Source organism: Patagioenas fasciata, chromosome 13, assembly GCF_037038585.1.
Source record: "Patagioenas fasciata isolate bPatFas1 chromosome 13, bPatFas1.hap1, whole genome shotgun sequence".
Classification (NCBI taxonomy): domain Eukaryota; kingdom Metazoa; phylum Chordata; class Aves; order Columbiformes; family Columbidae; genus Patagioenas; species Patagioenas fasciata.
Genome location: NC_092532.1, coordinates 20,131,080 through 20,147,402, shown reverse-complemented (window position 1 = coordinate 20,147,402; position 16,323 = coordinate 20,131,080). Strand labels below are relative to the sequence as shown.

The window sequence follows — 16,323 nt, the reverse complement described above, 5'->3', positions numbered from 1 at the left end:
AAATGTCAGGATTTGGTATGATTTTATTTGTCCCCAGAGGAAAAAAAATGATAAAATTGTTACAAATAAAGGAACTTTAATTTGCAGGTAAAACAGAAGAGTCCAGTCAGTGGCAGAACACCGCGGTATTTACAGAACAAGCAGCAGTGGGAGATCGTTCTCCTACAGCTGGAAAGTCGCTGAAGTCTGTGACATTCCGCTGTAAATGTAGGTGTTATTAAAAATTACAAACTGCCCTGTAATGACTTTGATAACCTCCTGTGCAGCAGCTCCTGAAAAGGAAAAAACAAAACAGAACCAAACAAAAAGGTAGTTAGCAGGTGATATTTAAAAACTAGTATAAGAATGTTATTTATCTAGAACTCGTTACACTGGAATTATTTGGGAAGTGCCTGATACAGCTCCTAGGAGGTAAAAATGCCTTTCAGGACGTTCCAGTCAGAAAGCTGTTACTTTGAAAGGCAGCTTCACTTGCTCTCTCTATGCAAACTGTGACCTCTCTAAATGAAACTGAGAAGTTCAATTAAAAAAAACATATACACTTAAACTACAAAATAAATTGAAGGGTCACTGCACTGTAATCCCTTTGTGTTCTCCTGTAGTATGAAATATTCTATAATTTCTTCAGAAGTTACCTTTAATTTTTCTAACACACTGCACATACCAAGTTTCACTTAAGCAGAAAAAGTTCCCAAATCCACAGACTACTTAATACATAATTATCTTCAGCACTGCATGAAGCCAAATAAAGAACCTAACTGGATATATCAATTTTGAGCATCCATTAAAACATATTCAGTCTTGATAATACCCAGAGGTTGAATTAAGGTAAGCAATCAAGGCTATTTATATTTAATTAACATGAGTGTTATTGAGTTCAAGGAAGATGTGTACTGTGTTAATTTTAATATTAGTACAATTATTCCTTCAAAAATAAACCTCAAAGCCTCTTTCAAGCATTTTATTTCAAAACACAATATAAAGCTACTAGAATTGATCTACTGAGATTAATTTTTAAGATTATTTGGTTTCTTTTACCGACTTGAAACCCTTGCTGTGTCCACCTTCTCTATACACCATAGAAGGTCACATCTGGAGAATGAAGGGGGCAGGTTTTGTTCTAATACTATTTAAACTACAGTCTGTGATCACAGCCTTTGCTCTGACAATACAAAGTAATTAAACCAGAGGAGATTCTGACCCAAGCATGTACTGCAGCAGGCGGGTTTATTTGTACGGTCCTTCAAAATACAGTGACATTCTTACCTCCCATGAAGGCAGCGACAGCATGTGGTTCAGCAGCTCCGTAGCGACAACTGGAGAGCAAAGTAACACTTAGCATTTTCAGGTCAGTTCTACCGATAAAGCAATACTTAAGATATAATACTTACAACTCATGAACATAGTCATCTTTCACCACTACAGACAACCCATGTTCTTGTAAAAAACCGGTGAGGCATGATTTTAGTTTTCCAATATCATCTTCTACCTGATAGTTGTAGACACCTGGAAAATTAGTTGTGTTTCATCACAGACTCATAACAACATAGTCAAAGTTCATAGGCTTACATGGCAGCACAAGAATTTTGTTTTCTGAAAAGTTTCTAAGTCAATTAACATATTAATATTAGACTAATAATAATTGCATATTCTGTTGGTGCTACACGTGGTAATGACAAATACCGAATAGCTGAACCGATTCATAATCCACACAACCCATTTCAGTGTTATCAATTCAGATAAATTTCTTAAGTTCCTAAAGAGAAAAAAATCCTCACTTTAACTTTCACATTCTTAAAGTTATATTAATATGGAAGCAAAACTACAACTAACACTCTATTAATAGTCTATAACTAGTATTATAGTAACTATTAGTTGGGGTTTTTTTACGACATTAAGTAAGTCTGGTATTAACATACCTGGATATCTACCATGCTGCTTATAAAATCTATCTACAGCCCGCAGCATCAGGTACAGCACTAGTTCACTGTCTGGATTATCCATATGGGAAACTGAAAACAGGAAGAGAACCGGTTAACTAGTACACACAAAATGGAGGAAAAAAAAGGGGGCTTTTAATTACTTGAAATCAAGTATTTCCAATGTGCTTAAACCGTAAACTCTGCACTGAAAATATATTTTCATGAAAACAACCCACAGCTGAGAATCTCAATGAGTCAGTTGTCAGATACATGAGTTTGACTCCAGTGTATGACCAAACATATTGAATGTATTTGATATAAACTGGTCAGTGAAGATATTCACATTTCAGCTCTGACACCTGCTGCAACATTAAATGGGATATTCCTTTTAGTGATAATTTTGGGATTTGAAACACATGCTTCATATATTTAACTGTAATGACTCTAATTATAAAACAGGTCTTAAATGCCTTAACATACAGCTCAGTAGTCTGTGCAAATACTACTACTGAAATCACATTGCATATTACCAACTAATTCAAGGACCTTTCACTTAAATTATAAATATCCCAAAACTTAAGTATACACAAAATGTATATACTTTTTATATATATTTTGTACAAAACACGCAGAGTACTAATATAAGCTTAATTTAAACAAACTTAAATTAAAAAAAAAAGCTGGAAATTATTTTTATTGATCCAGGTTCAAAAAAGCCCAAAATGCAACATCAAGTAACTAGTTTGCTAGTTCACGTACTGAAAATATAAGCTTAGAGGGAGTCAAGGCAATTAGTCTTGTAACTTTGGTCAGGTGAAAGCACCTTTCCAACTCTGTCAGAGAAAACTGAGGTACAGAGAAGAGAAATTTGAAGAAAATGTTTTATTTATGTGCTATCAAAAATAAAATCTCCATGCATCAATCTGTAAGGCCATTTTTTAACTTTCAAAAATCAAATTTAATTCAACATTCTAGACGTAGAAAAGATACTTGTAGTTGATGCCAAATTATAAAACTGCATAATAAAACAGAACATGTAACATACAATTCTTTTTGATCACAAAACCATTTCAAGTTGAAAATGCAATTGAAGTATGTGCAAAAATAGAGTACTTACTGATTTCGTCCTTGTTAAAAGTGTTCAAGCCATATTCTTCAGCCAGAGATCTACACCGTACTACTCGGAGAAAAGCCGAGTTGCTGCCTAAGCAGAGGGTGCAGAAAGGAGAGCATCACCTACTTGAATGCATCACCAACTAGGAAATCTTTGCAAGTCTGTATCTCTGATGAGTTAAACATGAAACACTAAAACTTGTAATAATTTCATTTAACACTTTCATGTTTCTTCCAGCTTCTTGCAGTAATAAAAATCCATTGAACTACATTTAGGTCTATGATCACAAGTGTTTTAGGGAAACTTTTTGTGCTTATTTACTTCTAGAATCTACATGTATCTGCCATGTTAGTGTAAGAGCGCACAAGACGTGTAGCTCTTCCATAGCAATTCATCAATCACAGCCATCAACGTCACAATCTCCTCTCCCATACTGCAAATCAACAAGGGTTCTTTTCCACTACATCTACTATGATCCTATGAAAAATTCAAATATTGAGTTACTGATTAGTAACTACATTAGCAGTCAAAAGTTTTTGATTCTTTGATCATTTGTGTAAACACAGGGACAGAATTCAAGCATACTTACAAAATAATTTTAACTCTCTCTCTGAAATAGATTCAGGTGCCTAAAAGAGAGAATATACTCTCATTCCAGTACATACAATGACCAAAGAATTTATATTTTCAGATATATTCATACATTCATTGTGAACTAACTAGTCATTCTTGTTAAAATAAAATAAAAAAACAAACTAACAAACAAGCAAAACTTACATTGTAAATAATACACCTCTGTACTCCTTTTGCTTTTATATGACCAAATCAAAAGTGATAAATAAAACAGACCCTGGATAAAAAATTTCATTAGAACTTAAACCTTTCGACAAAATAAGGTAACTAAGCCTTCTCTTTTCGTATCTGTCTCCTGTGACTTATGTCTGTACAGAAAGTCAGGGTAAAAATATTTCTATCTTGTCAGAATGAGGGTAGATTTTTAATTACCTTGCCTAAGGATTGTAACAGTTTAGCAGCATGGTTACCCACAGCAGCAATATCCTTCTTTGCTTTTTCACGGTATCTGTGAATAATAAAGAAGTCTTATTAATTACAAGATAAAGCCATCAACTTCACAGTGAAGACCATTTCTTTTTGGTTTATATTATACAGACAAAATACAAGCCGTGTGAATGAAGTGAGCCACCTCAGGGCCATGAATGCACTCGTTACTTCCCTGTCTGACTGCTGGGCATGGCTGAGCTGTTCACTAAACATGTGGTCTAGAAAACAGTTAAAATGAATGTAACTACAAACAGTCAGAGGAAGAACATTAAGTAGTTTCAGAACAACAGCTATGTGTCCTTGACTTGGCTTGCAGGATGTCATTAATTTCTCTATTTCAGTATTTGTTGCCATAGCATCTTAGTTCTGTTACGACCTATGACAATGCAAACATCTCTACAACATGGTATTTAATAAAATTCAATTTATGAGCTCATTTTAAGGAACTGTAAGTGTTCTATTTTGAATTAAATACCTAGGAAACTAGAATTTCTGTAACCTGGTTGACATACATACTGAAGAGAAAAAAATAAAGGCTGCGTTTAAGCAACTATTTGCTTCGGACAGCAGTAGCTGGGCTATGGGATCCACTGTAGGACTGTCTTTACTAGATCCAACACCAAGAAAAGTGATCACTCACTGCCCAGCCTTAGGAAACTGGGGTGCACTGGAGGCCGAGGCCCTAGTTCCAGACAGCCCAGGCTGCCATGCTCCTCACACCCTCCTCACTCCACTCCCACATACACTTTTCTTTTTAAATACAGGAATTCATGCAATTTGTGAGGTCTGAAGGCATCACCATTTACTACCAATAGTAACTATTAAAGTAAAAACCGTATACTTACACATTTTGCAATTTGATGAATTTATTGGAGTCTGCGATCATATCAGGAATGGTACCCCGGACAGGCAAGCTTCCTTGTCCCTCATTTGCCACAAATTCCTTCACAGCTCGAGCCAAAACCCAGAAAGAGGGTGACTGCAAATGCACAAGAGATAGTCACATACACAAATGTTATTTATGATGCTTCTCCTACGTTTAAGCCTTACCCTTAATTACTCATTACCTGCTCTGTGAGGTTTATGCAGCAATCATCATTAAAAATCTCTTCAATGCATCTTGGAATCTATGAAAAAAATAAAATGGGTTTGTATTTACTTGCCTTGGGATTTCCTGAACTATCTCAACACTCACTACACAGGTGAGCCAACTCTAAGTGACTTGAGTTTCACACCAAAATCTCTTCTAAATCTTGCATACTTAGTGCTTTTCAGACGTATTTCAAATAGTAGCCCTGCCTGAAAACAAGGCACGTGCTTCTGCTCTAGATAAACATTACAAACAAAATCTCACCTCATTTCCATCTTCCACAAGGAAGATTTATAAAACCGGCAGCGGTATCAGCAAAGGGTAGCACTGGTACCAGCTGCCCATCCTACCAACCAGAGGTGGAGCAGCAAAAAAGCCAGGGAAGTAAAGAGGGGCTGCAAAAGCGAGCGTGTTTTGACCCCTTAACTGACGGAGTTCAGTCTGACACATAAACTGAAATAAATCACTAATAACCTGGGACACAGCTTGTAGTGGCCCAGATGAGAGCACTAAGTTTGACCTGCTGCTTTTTTGGGAGACTTAATGTGACTGTGCAAGCAAGGATCAGCACGGTTCAAATAGAAACTGAATGTAATCCGGAAAGAATCACAAAATGTGTTTTTAGCCCATTTACCTTTCGCAATTTACCATGGATGAGAAATTAATCAGATGTCAATTCTAAACCATGAGTTACTACTTCAGGATTATTTAAAAACAACAAAAACTTCACTTTTAACATCTTTTAGCTTGATCAGTTTATGAAAGAAATTCCCATAATATGTTTCTTCAAGATGAAAGTACTGAATTTGCTGAGTCAAAGGTCCCTTGCAGCACTTCATTTCTATACAGAATCAATACTGCTGCAAGTGGCTTCAATATAGCATCATTTCAACAAATGCTTTCTGAGTCTCTCTCCTATTTAAATTGAACATCATCCACACCAGTGGCTGCTAATTTACCACACACTTCACAGTTTGATCTGTAAAAGAAAACTGGTAAAGTCTAAGCCAGGCATGCATTGCTAATGAACTCTGGTTACTGATTCTTTCCATACTTGAATTCAAGTCTTCAGGACAGAAGTGTAGCTTCCCTGCAGGAGCAAGGAAATCAAAATGTCCATAAGCTACAGTGCCACCTAGTCTAGGTCTATTTTACTACACATTATTTCAATTTTTAAAATTGTAGTAATCCTGTTTTACCTAAATATAAATGTTGCAAATGGAATTTCTGTCCTAAAAGTGCATAATATGTTCTGAAAAAATGAGGTAGTTGAAGTTTCTTCAGTTTTGTCCTATAAATGTTTATTTTACCTCTGTAGTATTTAATGCGGTGTTCACATTTTTTATAGCTTCTTCAAAGTTTTCCTCATCTTCTGGGGTCCCACTTTCATTCTTTAAGATACCTTATTGAAAACAAACAAACCAAAACTCGTGTTCTGAATTACAATTCATCACCTGGGTCTTACCAACAGAGCAGACTGGCTTTGAATGCATTTGGGGTGTAATAACTATGCAGCAAAAAAACGGATTACTAGTAAGACATACTGATAAAATCAGCTACGTGTACATTCTGCGTAAGATTAATTTTCCTGTGATGTTACATACAAGTTGCTTATCACAAAAATACCAGTTTATTTGTGTGAGAGAGTAGAGTTTCATAATCACTGAATTAATGCAGATGGTGGTAAAAAGGCAATTCAACTCTCCTTCCCATCCCCAGTCATGTCTTCTTGTGCTTTTTCGGTCAAATCTGGCCAACACTTATGAACCCACGCAGCAAGCCAGACCAAGAAAGGGACTGCACTAAAAACCTAATTTAACCAAAGGTAATCACTGCAGATCGCTTCCCTAGCCCAGCCCAGGGATAAAGATACCACTCCACGATTTGCATGTGGGCCAGCTTTAAATGAGAAAATACCAAAAATTCAGTTACTGGGTTTATTCTACAGTAATTTATGACAACATATTTCTAGATCTTAAAAACGCCCCACTGATTTTAGCATCTGCAAGCACCTGCATAAAACAGTCATTTCGCAAAAGAATTGTACTGTATGTGCCAGCAGATTTTCATAAATTAACCCCGAGAAAACTTCTGATGATTTTTCAGATATTGCCTTACATATTTCTGCCAGTATGAATAAGCGACTCTACGACATATATTACCTTGCCGAATCAGTTGTCTGAAGGCTTCTTTTTCTTTGTAACTCTTAGGCAACTGGTCACTGTTCTAAATTGAAAAATGCAAAAATATTAAAATATTTCTATTTAGAACAGCTATTGCTAATGTCATTGAGCTCAGACTGCTGAACTCCAGAAGTCTGTCACTGTCCACACGTATTCACTTCTATTTCAACTAGTACATTTTTTAATGGTTTCACCTTGTTTTCTTTATTTGTTACACATTGCTAACATAATAATCTAGTTTAGAAAAGAAATATTTAAAGAGGTAGCAATAATAACAATACTACGGATGATTTATGAAGTTTTGCAATATACCTCGTTGAACCATTTTGTTAGATATTTGGCTACAATCACAATCCATGGAGTGTGGCTGTGGTCCTGTAATTAAGAGCAGAGAAATACTTGTCAAATTGAGAAAAGATAAAAATGGGACACAAATTACAAATCTATTTTAAACGTACATATCTAACATCCCTTCCACTATTGTAAAAACACAGGACATGTTCCACATTTCGGCTCAGAAATAACATTCTCTAACTACTATAAAGCAAATTACTAAATTACTATTCCCTTACTTAAAAGAAGGGTGGCTGAGCCAAGTTCTCCAATATTTTTCCGAAGTGGAACTTATGTCATGCAGAAGTATCCACACTGCAAAGCTCTGCAGCAGTAGGTAGTCATAAATATTTTTTTTTTAAATGGAAGGCACGAGGAAATAAATCTAACAAAATATCCAAGTTGTCCAACAATATTAATTACTTTCCAACACCCCCATTTGCTTAAGATATAAATACAGACAGTAATATTTGGGGCAAAGGCAAAAAATAGTACTTTGTGACTGATACTGCAGTTGCCTCTGCTCAGATGAGGCTCGGCAGCACTAAAAGTAATCCGTGAAGATTACTCATCTTCATAGAACCCCTGTTCTGTGTCCGCATCTGTCGTAGAGCACATAATGCAAACCACATACCAACCTTTTTGTCCATATGATCCAAGTCATAAGACTGAATGTGTTCCCTCAGTTCTGGAAATGGTTTGTCCAGTCTCAGATCTTCTAACGTATTGTCAGGATGGGATTCAACAACTGTGAGAAAAAGTTACACAATGAATGTCACACTTATGTTCGACCTTCAAAACAGCGCTATACACCGAATACAGCACATCATCTGCACCTTACACTGCTTGATTCTCAGAGTAACTGCTTTGTGTAAGCTAATTTTAATGTTGAGATAATCTCAATTTTACTATTTGTTGCAGTCCATAATTTCTATGCATTCCTCGAAGAGTGCTCCTAGTGACAACCTGCAAACTACGTAAGACTTAACAAATACTAAATACAACACAAGATAAAGATGGAGAAAAAAGTGACATCACATATTGAACCCTTAAGGCTTTTAGAAAAGTCCTTATCTCAGAAAACCCTCTAACCTGTATGTTCTTTCATAACGATTCTCATATAACCAACCAGTCCATAAGTCCTGCAGACCAGCAGAGGAATGTTGGAATTCCAGAGAAGTTCAGCCAAGCGCAGCAATGTACTATAAGGAAAAACATTTTGTCAGATATACAAGAGGACAACAGCTAACTACAAACTTAACTCTTACACAAGTTGCTTGTGAAAGGTAAGCTTTCTATGGGAGAACTCTAATATTATCATGATTCTAAGCACATACCAGGTCATTAATTTTATATGTGAATTTACACTAGGTTAGAAATATATTTATCCATTAGCTTACTTATATTTAACTCCATTCTCCCAAATGTTCCAACTATCAATTAAACAAAAAACTCCAATGAGACTGGTATGTTGCACAAACATAACTTCCAGTAGGGGCGATTCCAATCACAGGTTTCTGCATAGCATATAAATACTCTTTATTCACAGATGTCTGCAAGAAAATCGCCACTTCAAAGACGCAAGTTGACTCTCATTTCTCTAAGAGACAGTATCTCTAGCTCCTCTGTAAGTAGAGGGAGGGAGAAATATATGAAGTATGAACAACAGTCACTTCCTTACAAAAACAAGATTTAACTATTCATCTATCCAGCAACCTCTTGCCTCTGTGGAGGCAGCTTTGCTATTGAAACAGGAACATCCTCTTCTCTGTCAGTTTCTCAATACTCTGAGAATTGTCATTTTTCATGTGTACTATTTACTGGAAGGCAGCACAGGAGACACCTCGCAGCAGGAAGAGGTTAAAAAAACCCCAAGATCTTCCAGTCTTGACAAAGTTTCTACCGGCAAAATAATTATATACATGGGTAAAATAGAAAGCCCTACACAAAACAGATTTGCAAAAATCTAAAGGTATCACAGCTCCTATGATCTGTTAGGTTTTACATAAGGACACTTGCTATAATGATTTTGGACCAGAAACAACTTCCACTACAAGAGTAGTTGACATAGAAGAATATATCTAGAGACAGCACCTACGAGTCAGACAGGGATCTGAAGAAGGTTTTAAACGATGTATTAACATATTAAAGGTCTGTAGAAAAAATGCCATAATTTAGTGTAACTTTTCTTCACAATGACAGAGTTCTGTTTTGTGTTATGTTTTCCCGCAAACATACCTGCAATCGAAGCCTGCTTTTACAACTGAATGAAAACAAACAAAAACAACTTCAGGTTACTCTTTACCTTTCTGGTAGCTGGGTTGCAACCACCAAGTTAAACCGATTAAAAAAGGAAGGGTCATTCTCCAGAAGTTTTTCTGGACTCTAAATAGTTGGGGAAAAAAAAAAAATGTCAGGAAACACAAGGGTTTTATTTCATACTTTCATCACATTGTGTAACAAGAAACATACGACTGATTTCAGAAAACAAACCTCTTCAACAAAGTTTCCAGAAACATCACTGTTCAATTCTTGCAAGAGCTCAGTAGCACTCTGGGCACGATTCTGTTTAAGAACAACCAAAACAATGTTTAACCTCCTGAACTGTAATTTATATATAGTATATCACTACTACATATGCAACATGCTAAAAAAAAAAAGACATGAGGTAGGATTTTTTATTCCAAGCCTTGCTTATCTGAAGAAAAAATAAATCTCTTTACAGCACGCACTTGAGTCCATCTTTAGTAATATCATTTTAAAAACAAAAGTTATGTGAGAGCTATTTATTAATTTCCAGGAGTTACCAATGCCTTTGGACTCTTCCATTTTTGTGATTCTTTTTACCCACCATTCACTTCTCTACTCTTAGTTTACTCCTTCAACCACAATTCTCTTTCATCTTAACCTTCCAAATATTTTCTCTTTCATTTTAATCTTTCAAATATTTTCCTAACTGTGTCCTGTTCATTTTTCCATTCAATCTTACAACTGAACTTACCTTCTCACTTAGGAGTGACTAAAAAGTAAGCATGGGGTATTTTGACAAAGAATACATAGATTCTAACCTATCCATACATGTTTTTAGCATTGCTCATAATACTACCTTTGACTATTAACTCAATACTTTCATGCTTTCAACACACCTAAATTAACACTTGTTATGTCCTTACCTGACCAATATGGCTTTTTTGTAGGAAGAAACTGAAAAGGAGACAAGAGTTAGATGTGAGGTTGTATTTTGAAGAAAAACAACATTAAAGCTACATTTTGTAGTGCAGAGTATGTTGCTGACTCCCATACACAAACTAATTCCCCTTAAATCTGCCTTTCTGCACTGTAATATTTTCCTAATGATCAGTTTCTTAAGGAAACTTTCCAATGCCTGGGCCACAAATCTGAAAGATAAGACACACCAAACTCCTCTAGAAGCCGGATCATACTGCAGATTCTTTTTCACTAGCCTAATTAAAGATCCATTTGTACTCATTTCTTCATGTAATGGAATACACTCCACCCACACATAACCCTTGTAAGTAGACAGATATTTGTAGGTACCTACCTGAACCACAAGAGAATGGGATCTACGATTAGCAAAGAAGTTGTTTCTATAGGATTTATAAAGAGTTTCTTATCCTTTCCCCTGCTGCACGCAGCCTTTAAAGCTATGAAAGCTAACAGGTGGCTATTAGTCTAATTTCACAGTGATAAACTAAAAGTAAGTTCTTTGCACAATGAAAATTTTGGAAAATACATTTAGCCATGCTGGAACACAAGCAAATCTTGCATTATCATGTATCAAGAGTACAGCAAACCAGTTATTTTTGAATGTTTTTATATTGAGCAAACTGCTGTCTTTATAAACTTGATCTGTGAAGCAAACAGACCTATAAGATACAAAAACGGCAACTAAAAAACCATGCAAAATTTAGGAGCTAATTTCAAAATTATCATGCATGCTGTGTATGCCACAAATGTCCAAAAGCACAAAAGACTTGGAGAAACACATTTGAGGTTTTAAAGTTATTAACAATCTTATAGAATTCCTTAACAAGTACACTAACAGAACTACTTATGAAACCCTGTTACTTCTCAATCTTTATCAGAAACTAGTAACAAACCTACTTATTTCCAACATCTTCTCCAGAGACCCAATTCCCATCGACAATTGTAAATGAACCAATACCTTGGGGAAAAAAAAAATTTACAATAAATAACTAGGCATTAGGAAATTATCAGGTACATCACTACAAAATACAAAAGAAATATCTACTTACCTGGTAGCACTAAGTTTTTGAGTATTTCAGTTCCCGTCGCTGTTGCATTTATCACACAAACATGGGCAGATTCTAAAGCTTCTTGTCCATGGTCACCCCATAATCTACATTGGGATGGAAACAGAAACATTCTGATGTTATTTCATTTCAGATAATAATGCAAATATAAAGAGTTTTTTAAACACTGAAGCAATCACAAATGGAGGGTAGCACACTTCTCTCCATTCAACTGAGGAGTGGCTAAATAGCACTACCCAAGATGAGCTTTCCTTAAGAAAACTTAGTGTGACAAACATGAAACTTTCTGAAAAGCAACCCAATTTTACTGACATTTCATTCCCTCCATCTATTATACTCTGCACCATATGAACACACATGTTTTCCGTTGTAACATATTTAACACGGGTCACAACACACCTGACGCAACTGTTGTCCTAAAACTGAATGTTCTGGGTTTTGTAAGTTTTATTATAATAAATTTTTATGGGGTTTAATATTTTTTTTACAATTTATAATACAAGACACTGAAACGTACAGGCAGATGGAGATGACTCTTGTATTCACTACATCTGTGATAACACAGGCTGCAATGGGGACAGGACAGCACTCGGGCACAAACCCCACACAAGGGAAGGAATTTTACTCAGTGCAGCTGCAGAGAAGAACGCTACTGCCCAGGCACAGCAAAGCATTATAACTAAGACTCTCAAATGTGTACAAGCATGTGCAAATGAACCCAAGCCACACTCAAACACCGGCTGGCTCCGACACAAGCCGCCCCCGTCTCACTTCACCTGGCGCCTTTTTCCCTACGCAGGCACGAACGCGCCGCTGCCCGGCGGAGCCGACAGGCGAGCGGCCCAACAGCCCGGCCACGGCCTCCCCGCCACCCGGGCTCCGCCGCAGCCGGCAGTGCCGCCCCCCGGAGGCTCAGCGGGGACAGCGAGCAGCCCGGCCCGGCCCGCCCAGCGCAGCCCCAGCCGGGCCGCCCGCCGCGCCTCTCTCCCTGCGAGCGGCCCAACAGCCCGGCGATGGGACGGGCAGCCAGAGCCGCAGAACCCAGCAGCAGCCCCCACCGCGCTACCTCAGCTGCCGGTCGTATCTCTGCTCCTTGAGGCTGGCCCTGCCCGCCTGCGCCATGGCCCCACACTCCCCAGCAGCTGACGCAGGCGCGGACGAGCGCATGCGCCGAGCCGCTGGACGGCGCTGCGGGGCCGCCGGAGTGGGAGCCGACCGGGGCGGGGCTGTGGGCGGGGCGAGGTGGAGCGTCGCGGGAGGGGCGCACTCGGCTCCTCCTCCCCAGCGGGACGCGTCCCGGGCTCCCTGCGTGAGACGCGGGCGGTGCTGCAGTCCTGTGGCAAGAAGTGGGAGCATTTGTGTTGACGCGAAGATTTGAGCAGATCCGGTCGGGATCCGGTCGGGATGCCGTCATTGTTCAGTGAGATCGAGATGGCAATTTGGAAAACGGCGGGAAAAACCCGCGCCGAGCGAGGTCGGGGTGTCTTTGGGGACACTGATGGGAATCACAAGCACAGAAACACAGGATGCTCTTTCCTTCAGAAATACATTTCTAAAAATAAGGTCTCATTCCCAGAACTCATGTCCAAAAAGGGTATTTCTCTTCATCTCTCAAGCCACTTTCTGGTGTGAAGTTTTGAGGCGTTTTACAGCAGTCTGAGTCAGAAGCCCTGCAGATACCCACACTCAGAAAAATCAGGTTAGATACATTTACAGAGTTGGTGTACATTATTACAATTATTTCTGAAATCTTCTGTATCTATGCACTTCTGTTATGAAAATCTTTCCATATAGGATCAATACAGCCTGTCCTATGAAAGTGCACAAAAAAAGGAAAGCTTCACACCTTTAAAAATTTCAACAACGTCTCTGGCACCAAGTTTCCACAACAAAAGAGAGGTGCTAAAATGTGTGCATTGTTCCCATTTGTTAGCCCATAAAAGAGTATTGTGATCCTTTCAATCTGCTTCTCTTTAGTATATTTAATTTGCTAGATATCTGCTAGCATAAATTATACAACGGTGCAATCTAGTGTTTTATATCTTGTAGAGGATGTTATAATACAGTATAGTGCTTCCTCTTTTATTTTCCCATATACATTATCTCCTCCAAAGCTCATTTTTCTCAGGCTTTGTGTTTGTTATGTCACAGTAAATCCTTCCTTCTGTTGAAGTTTCAGTGACTGTTGCAATGTTTGTAGGAATGTTCTGTCTATCAAAATCAAAAGGTGTCGTGTTCTCTTCTTGCTATCTGCTGCAATTATACAGTTTCAACTGGACAAACCATGAATTATAAGATTATTTCAGACTTAGTTCCAAAATATAGTGCTCATTTCTGGTATAAAGCAGCCAAGTGTTTATAGCTTTTAAAGTCAAAGACAAATAATAATAAAAAGTGGTATGTGAAGGCTGGGAAGCTCTGAGGGAGCCAGGTATCCCATTCCTCTTTTTCTACCCAACTTTCCTGTCATGTACACACTGGCTATCACTTCTAGCAAAAATTGTATTCAAGCTATTTTGGTTTTTCCTCTTAGGTACTGTCACTGCCTCCGTTATGTTTTCTAAATCAAACCATTTAAACCTCCATTTTGAGGAGTCGACTTCCCACCACATCTCCAGCAGGTTTCTCTTGTCTCAGATGTCTTCCTGCACCTGCTTTTGTAGTCCACATACACAGATTGTGTTTTGAATGTGAGAAGATAAAAGCTGAAATGGCGAATGGTGTCAAATCCATGTAGATATTGGGCCACTTCATCGGCACTATACTATGTCAGCAAGATCTGAGCCTCAGGTTTGAAGTTTCTCTTGAAAAGTTGCTCAGTATTTTCTGTCTTGCATATGGTTTTCCCCCTTCTATAGTCAGCTTTTTTAATACAGAAAATTCCTCTTCTATTTATTCTTTTCTCTGATAAGTTGGTATTTTTGTACTTTTCCCCATGGTCTAGAACAGCTTTCCTGACTATTTGCATCTGGCTGACTCTATCTACAGCGGGTTTCCCTGTCTACAAACACAGCAAAGAGCCACACAAGAATAAGAACCTAGGCATCACAGCTCATTTGTGCTACTAAGCAGCAAAGCATTTGAACCCAAAGGCAGCGCTGCTGTACTGATTCCAGTATTTGAGTCACACGAGGACCTGGGTGTGCAGACTGACCACAGACATCCCAGCAGGGTCAGCGCCTGTGCAGGGACCCGAGAAGTTCTCGGGAGTTTAACAGCAACAAATTGAGAAGATGACCTGAGCAAGTCATTGCAGAACCACTCTGTGGACACCTTTACAGCAGTTTACATCCCTTATCGAGCGATTTAGCTTGCATCAGTGAATCTCAAAGGTTTTATAGCTGAATCCTATGGAGAGGTCCTGAAAAAAAGGAAATGAATTCTTACGATGCAGTATCACAACATAAAAGTTGCATTAAATGCTTCCATTGATTTTTTTCTTCCATTTTCCTGATTGCATAATAGAAGAATCCCTATTTCTATGTCCTTTTGTCTTTGTGAAAATCAACGTACTTATAAAACATAGCCTTGAATGACAGCTTTTCCTCAGATCTAACAAAATTACTACCGAGGAGCCATTTTTCTTGCCACAGAGATGTCTTAAGATATTTTACAGCTGCAGATTTGGTGTCTCCTTGTAGCCTCTTCATGGGTTTAGCAGGGTGCAGGAAACTACTGCACCATGACAGATAACTGAGTCTTCACAGCTCACCTCCTTTCTCTAGAGTCTGCTGTGTTCTATTCCCTAATATAAACACACTTTTTTTTCCCCAGTTTCTGTAGACTTAAAAAGAACAAAGCAACCAATAACAACAAACAAAATAAACCAAAAGAATCCACAAGAGATTGCAAATTTATCCTTAATTGTTGTGATGTTTGCCTTGTTTGAATGTAGCACAAGTATTTTTTTCTGAGATGAGAATGTTCTCCCTCTGACCTAAGCACCGATTCTGAAGTTTTAATTACAAATCAGGTGGAAATATCATTCTTTGTTTGGTTGGGGTTTTTTTTTGCAGATGGAGAGTGTTCAAGAAAAGAGAGGCAGTAACTTGATGATGTTTCCCCCTGTAGAACATAAAGTGAGAAGGACAGTTCCCATTACAATCTGCCAGTTACTGTGCCCTGTTGCTCAGAGCAGCTTATGGCTCTTGCTTCCTTGAGGTGTAAAATGGGAAAATACTACGACCTTTTCTTATATTTGACCCCGATGCGACCTGGACAGCCTTGGTTCCTCTCTAAGTCCTGGGACTTCAGTTATCTCAGTTTTACTTTCCCTCCTTTGTGCTGCGTTAGCAAACAGGGTGAGGAGCAGCAAAGCGGGGAG

The 16,323-nt window shown here is 38.2% G+C and overlaps 1 protein-coding gene across 3 annotated transcripts in view; it reads right to left on the bottom strand.

Annotated features, from left to right (window-relative positions):
* Positions 1-5: 5 nt before the first annotated feature.
* Positions 6-16,323, bottom strand: part of NAE1 (NEDD8 activating enzyme E1 subunit 1) — a 32,098-nt gene continuing 15,780 nt past the window's right edge. For 2 of the 3 annotated variants that reach the window (XM_071814339.1, XM_071814340.1), the window contains 19 exons: positions 11,982-12,085; positions 11,826-11,890; positions 10,878-10,908; positions 10,198-10,269; positions 10,010-10,089; positions 8,797-8,906; positions 8,343-8,452; positions 7,684-7,746; positions 7,351-7,414; positions 6,499-6,590; positions 5,166-5,225; positions 4,944-5,077; positions 4,042-4,117; positions 3,626-3,665; positions 3,040-3,126; positions 1,920-2,012; positions 1,392-1,506; positions 1,267-1,316; positions 6-272 (listed from right to left, as the gene is read on the bottom strand). In XM_071814339.1, coding sequence (XP_071670440.1) covers positions 163-272; positions 1,267-1,316; positions 1,392-1,506; positions 1,920-2,012; positions 3,040-3,126; positions 3,626-3,665; positions 4,042-4,117; positions 4,944-5,077; positions 5,166-5,225; positions 6,499-6,590; positions 7,351-7,414; positions 7,684-7,746; positions 8,343-8,452; positions 8,797-8,906; positions 10,010-10,089; positions 10,198-10,269; positions 10,878-10,908; positions 11,826-11,866 — 1,428 coding nt within the window. In that variant the 5' untranslated portion in view covers positions 11,867-11,890; positions 11,982-12,085 and the 3' untranslated portion in view covers positions 6-162. Of the gene's footprint in view, positions 273-1,266; positions 1,317-1,391; positions 1,507-1,919; positions 2,013-3,039; positions 3,127-3,625; positions 3,666-4,041; positions 4,118-4,943; positions 5,078-5,165; positions 5,226-6,498; positions 6,591-7,350; positions 7,415-7,683; positions 7,747-8,342; positions 8,453-8,796; positions 8,907-10,009; positions 10,090-10,197; positions 10,270-10,877; positions 10,909-11,825; positions 11,891-11,981; positions 12,086-13,065; positions 13,192-16,323 lie in introns of those variants that run through there. The other variant, XM_065848491.2, reaches the window with a different exon arrangement.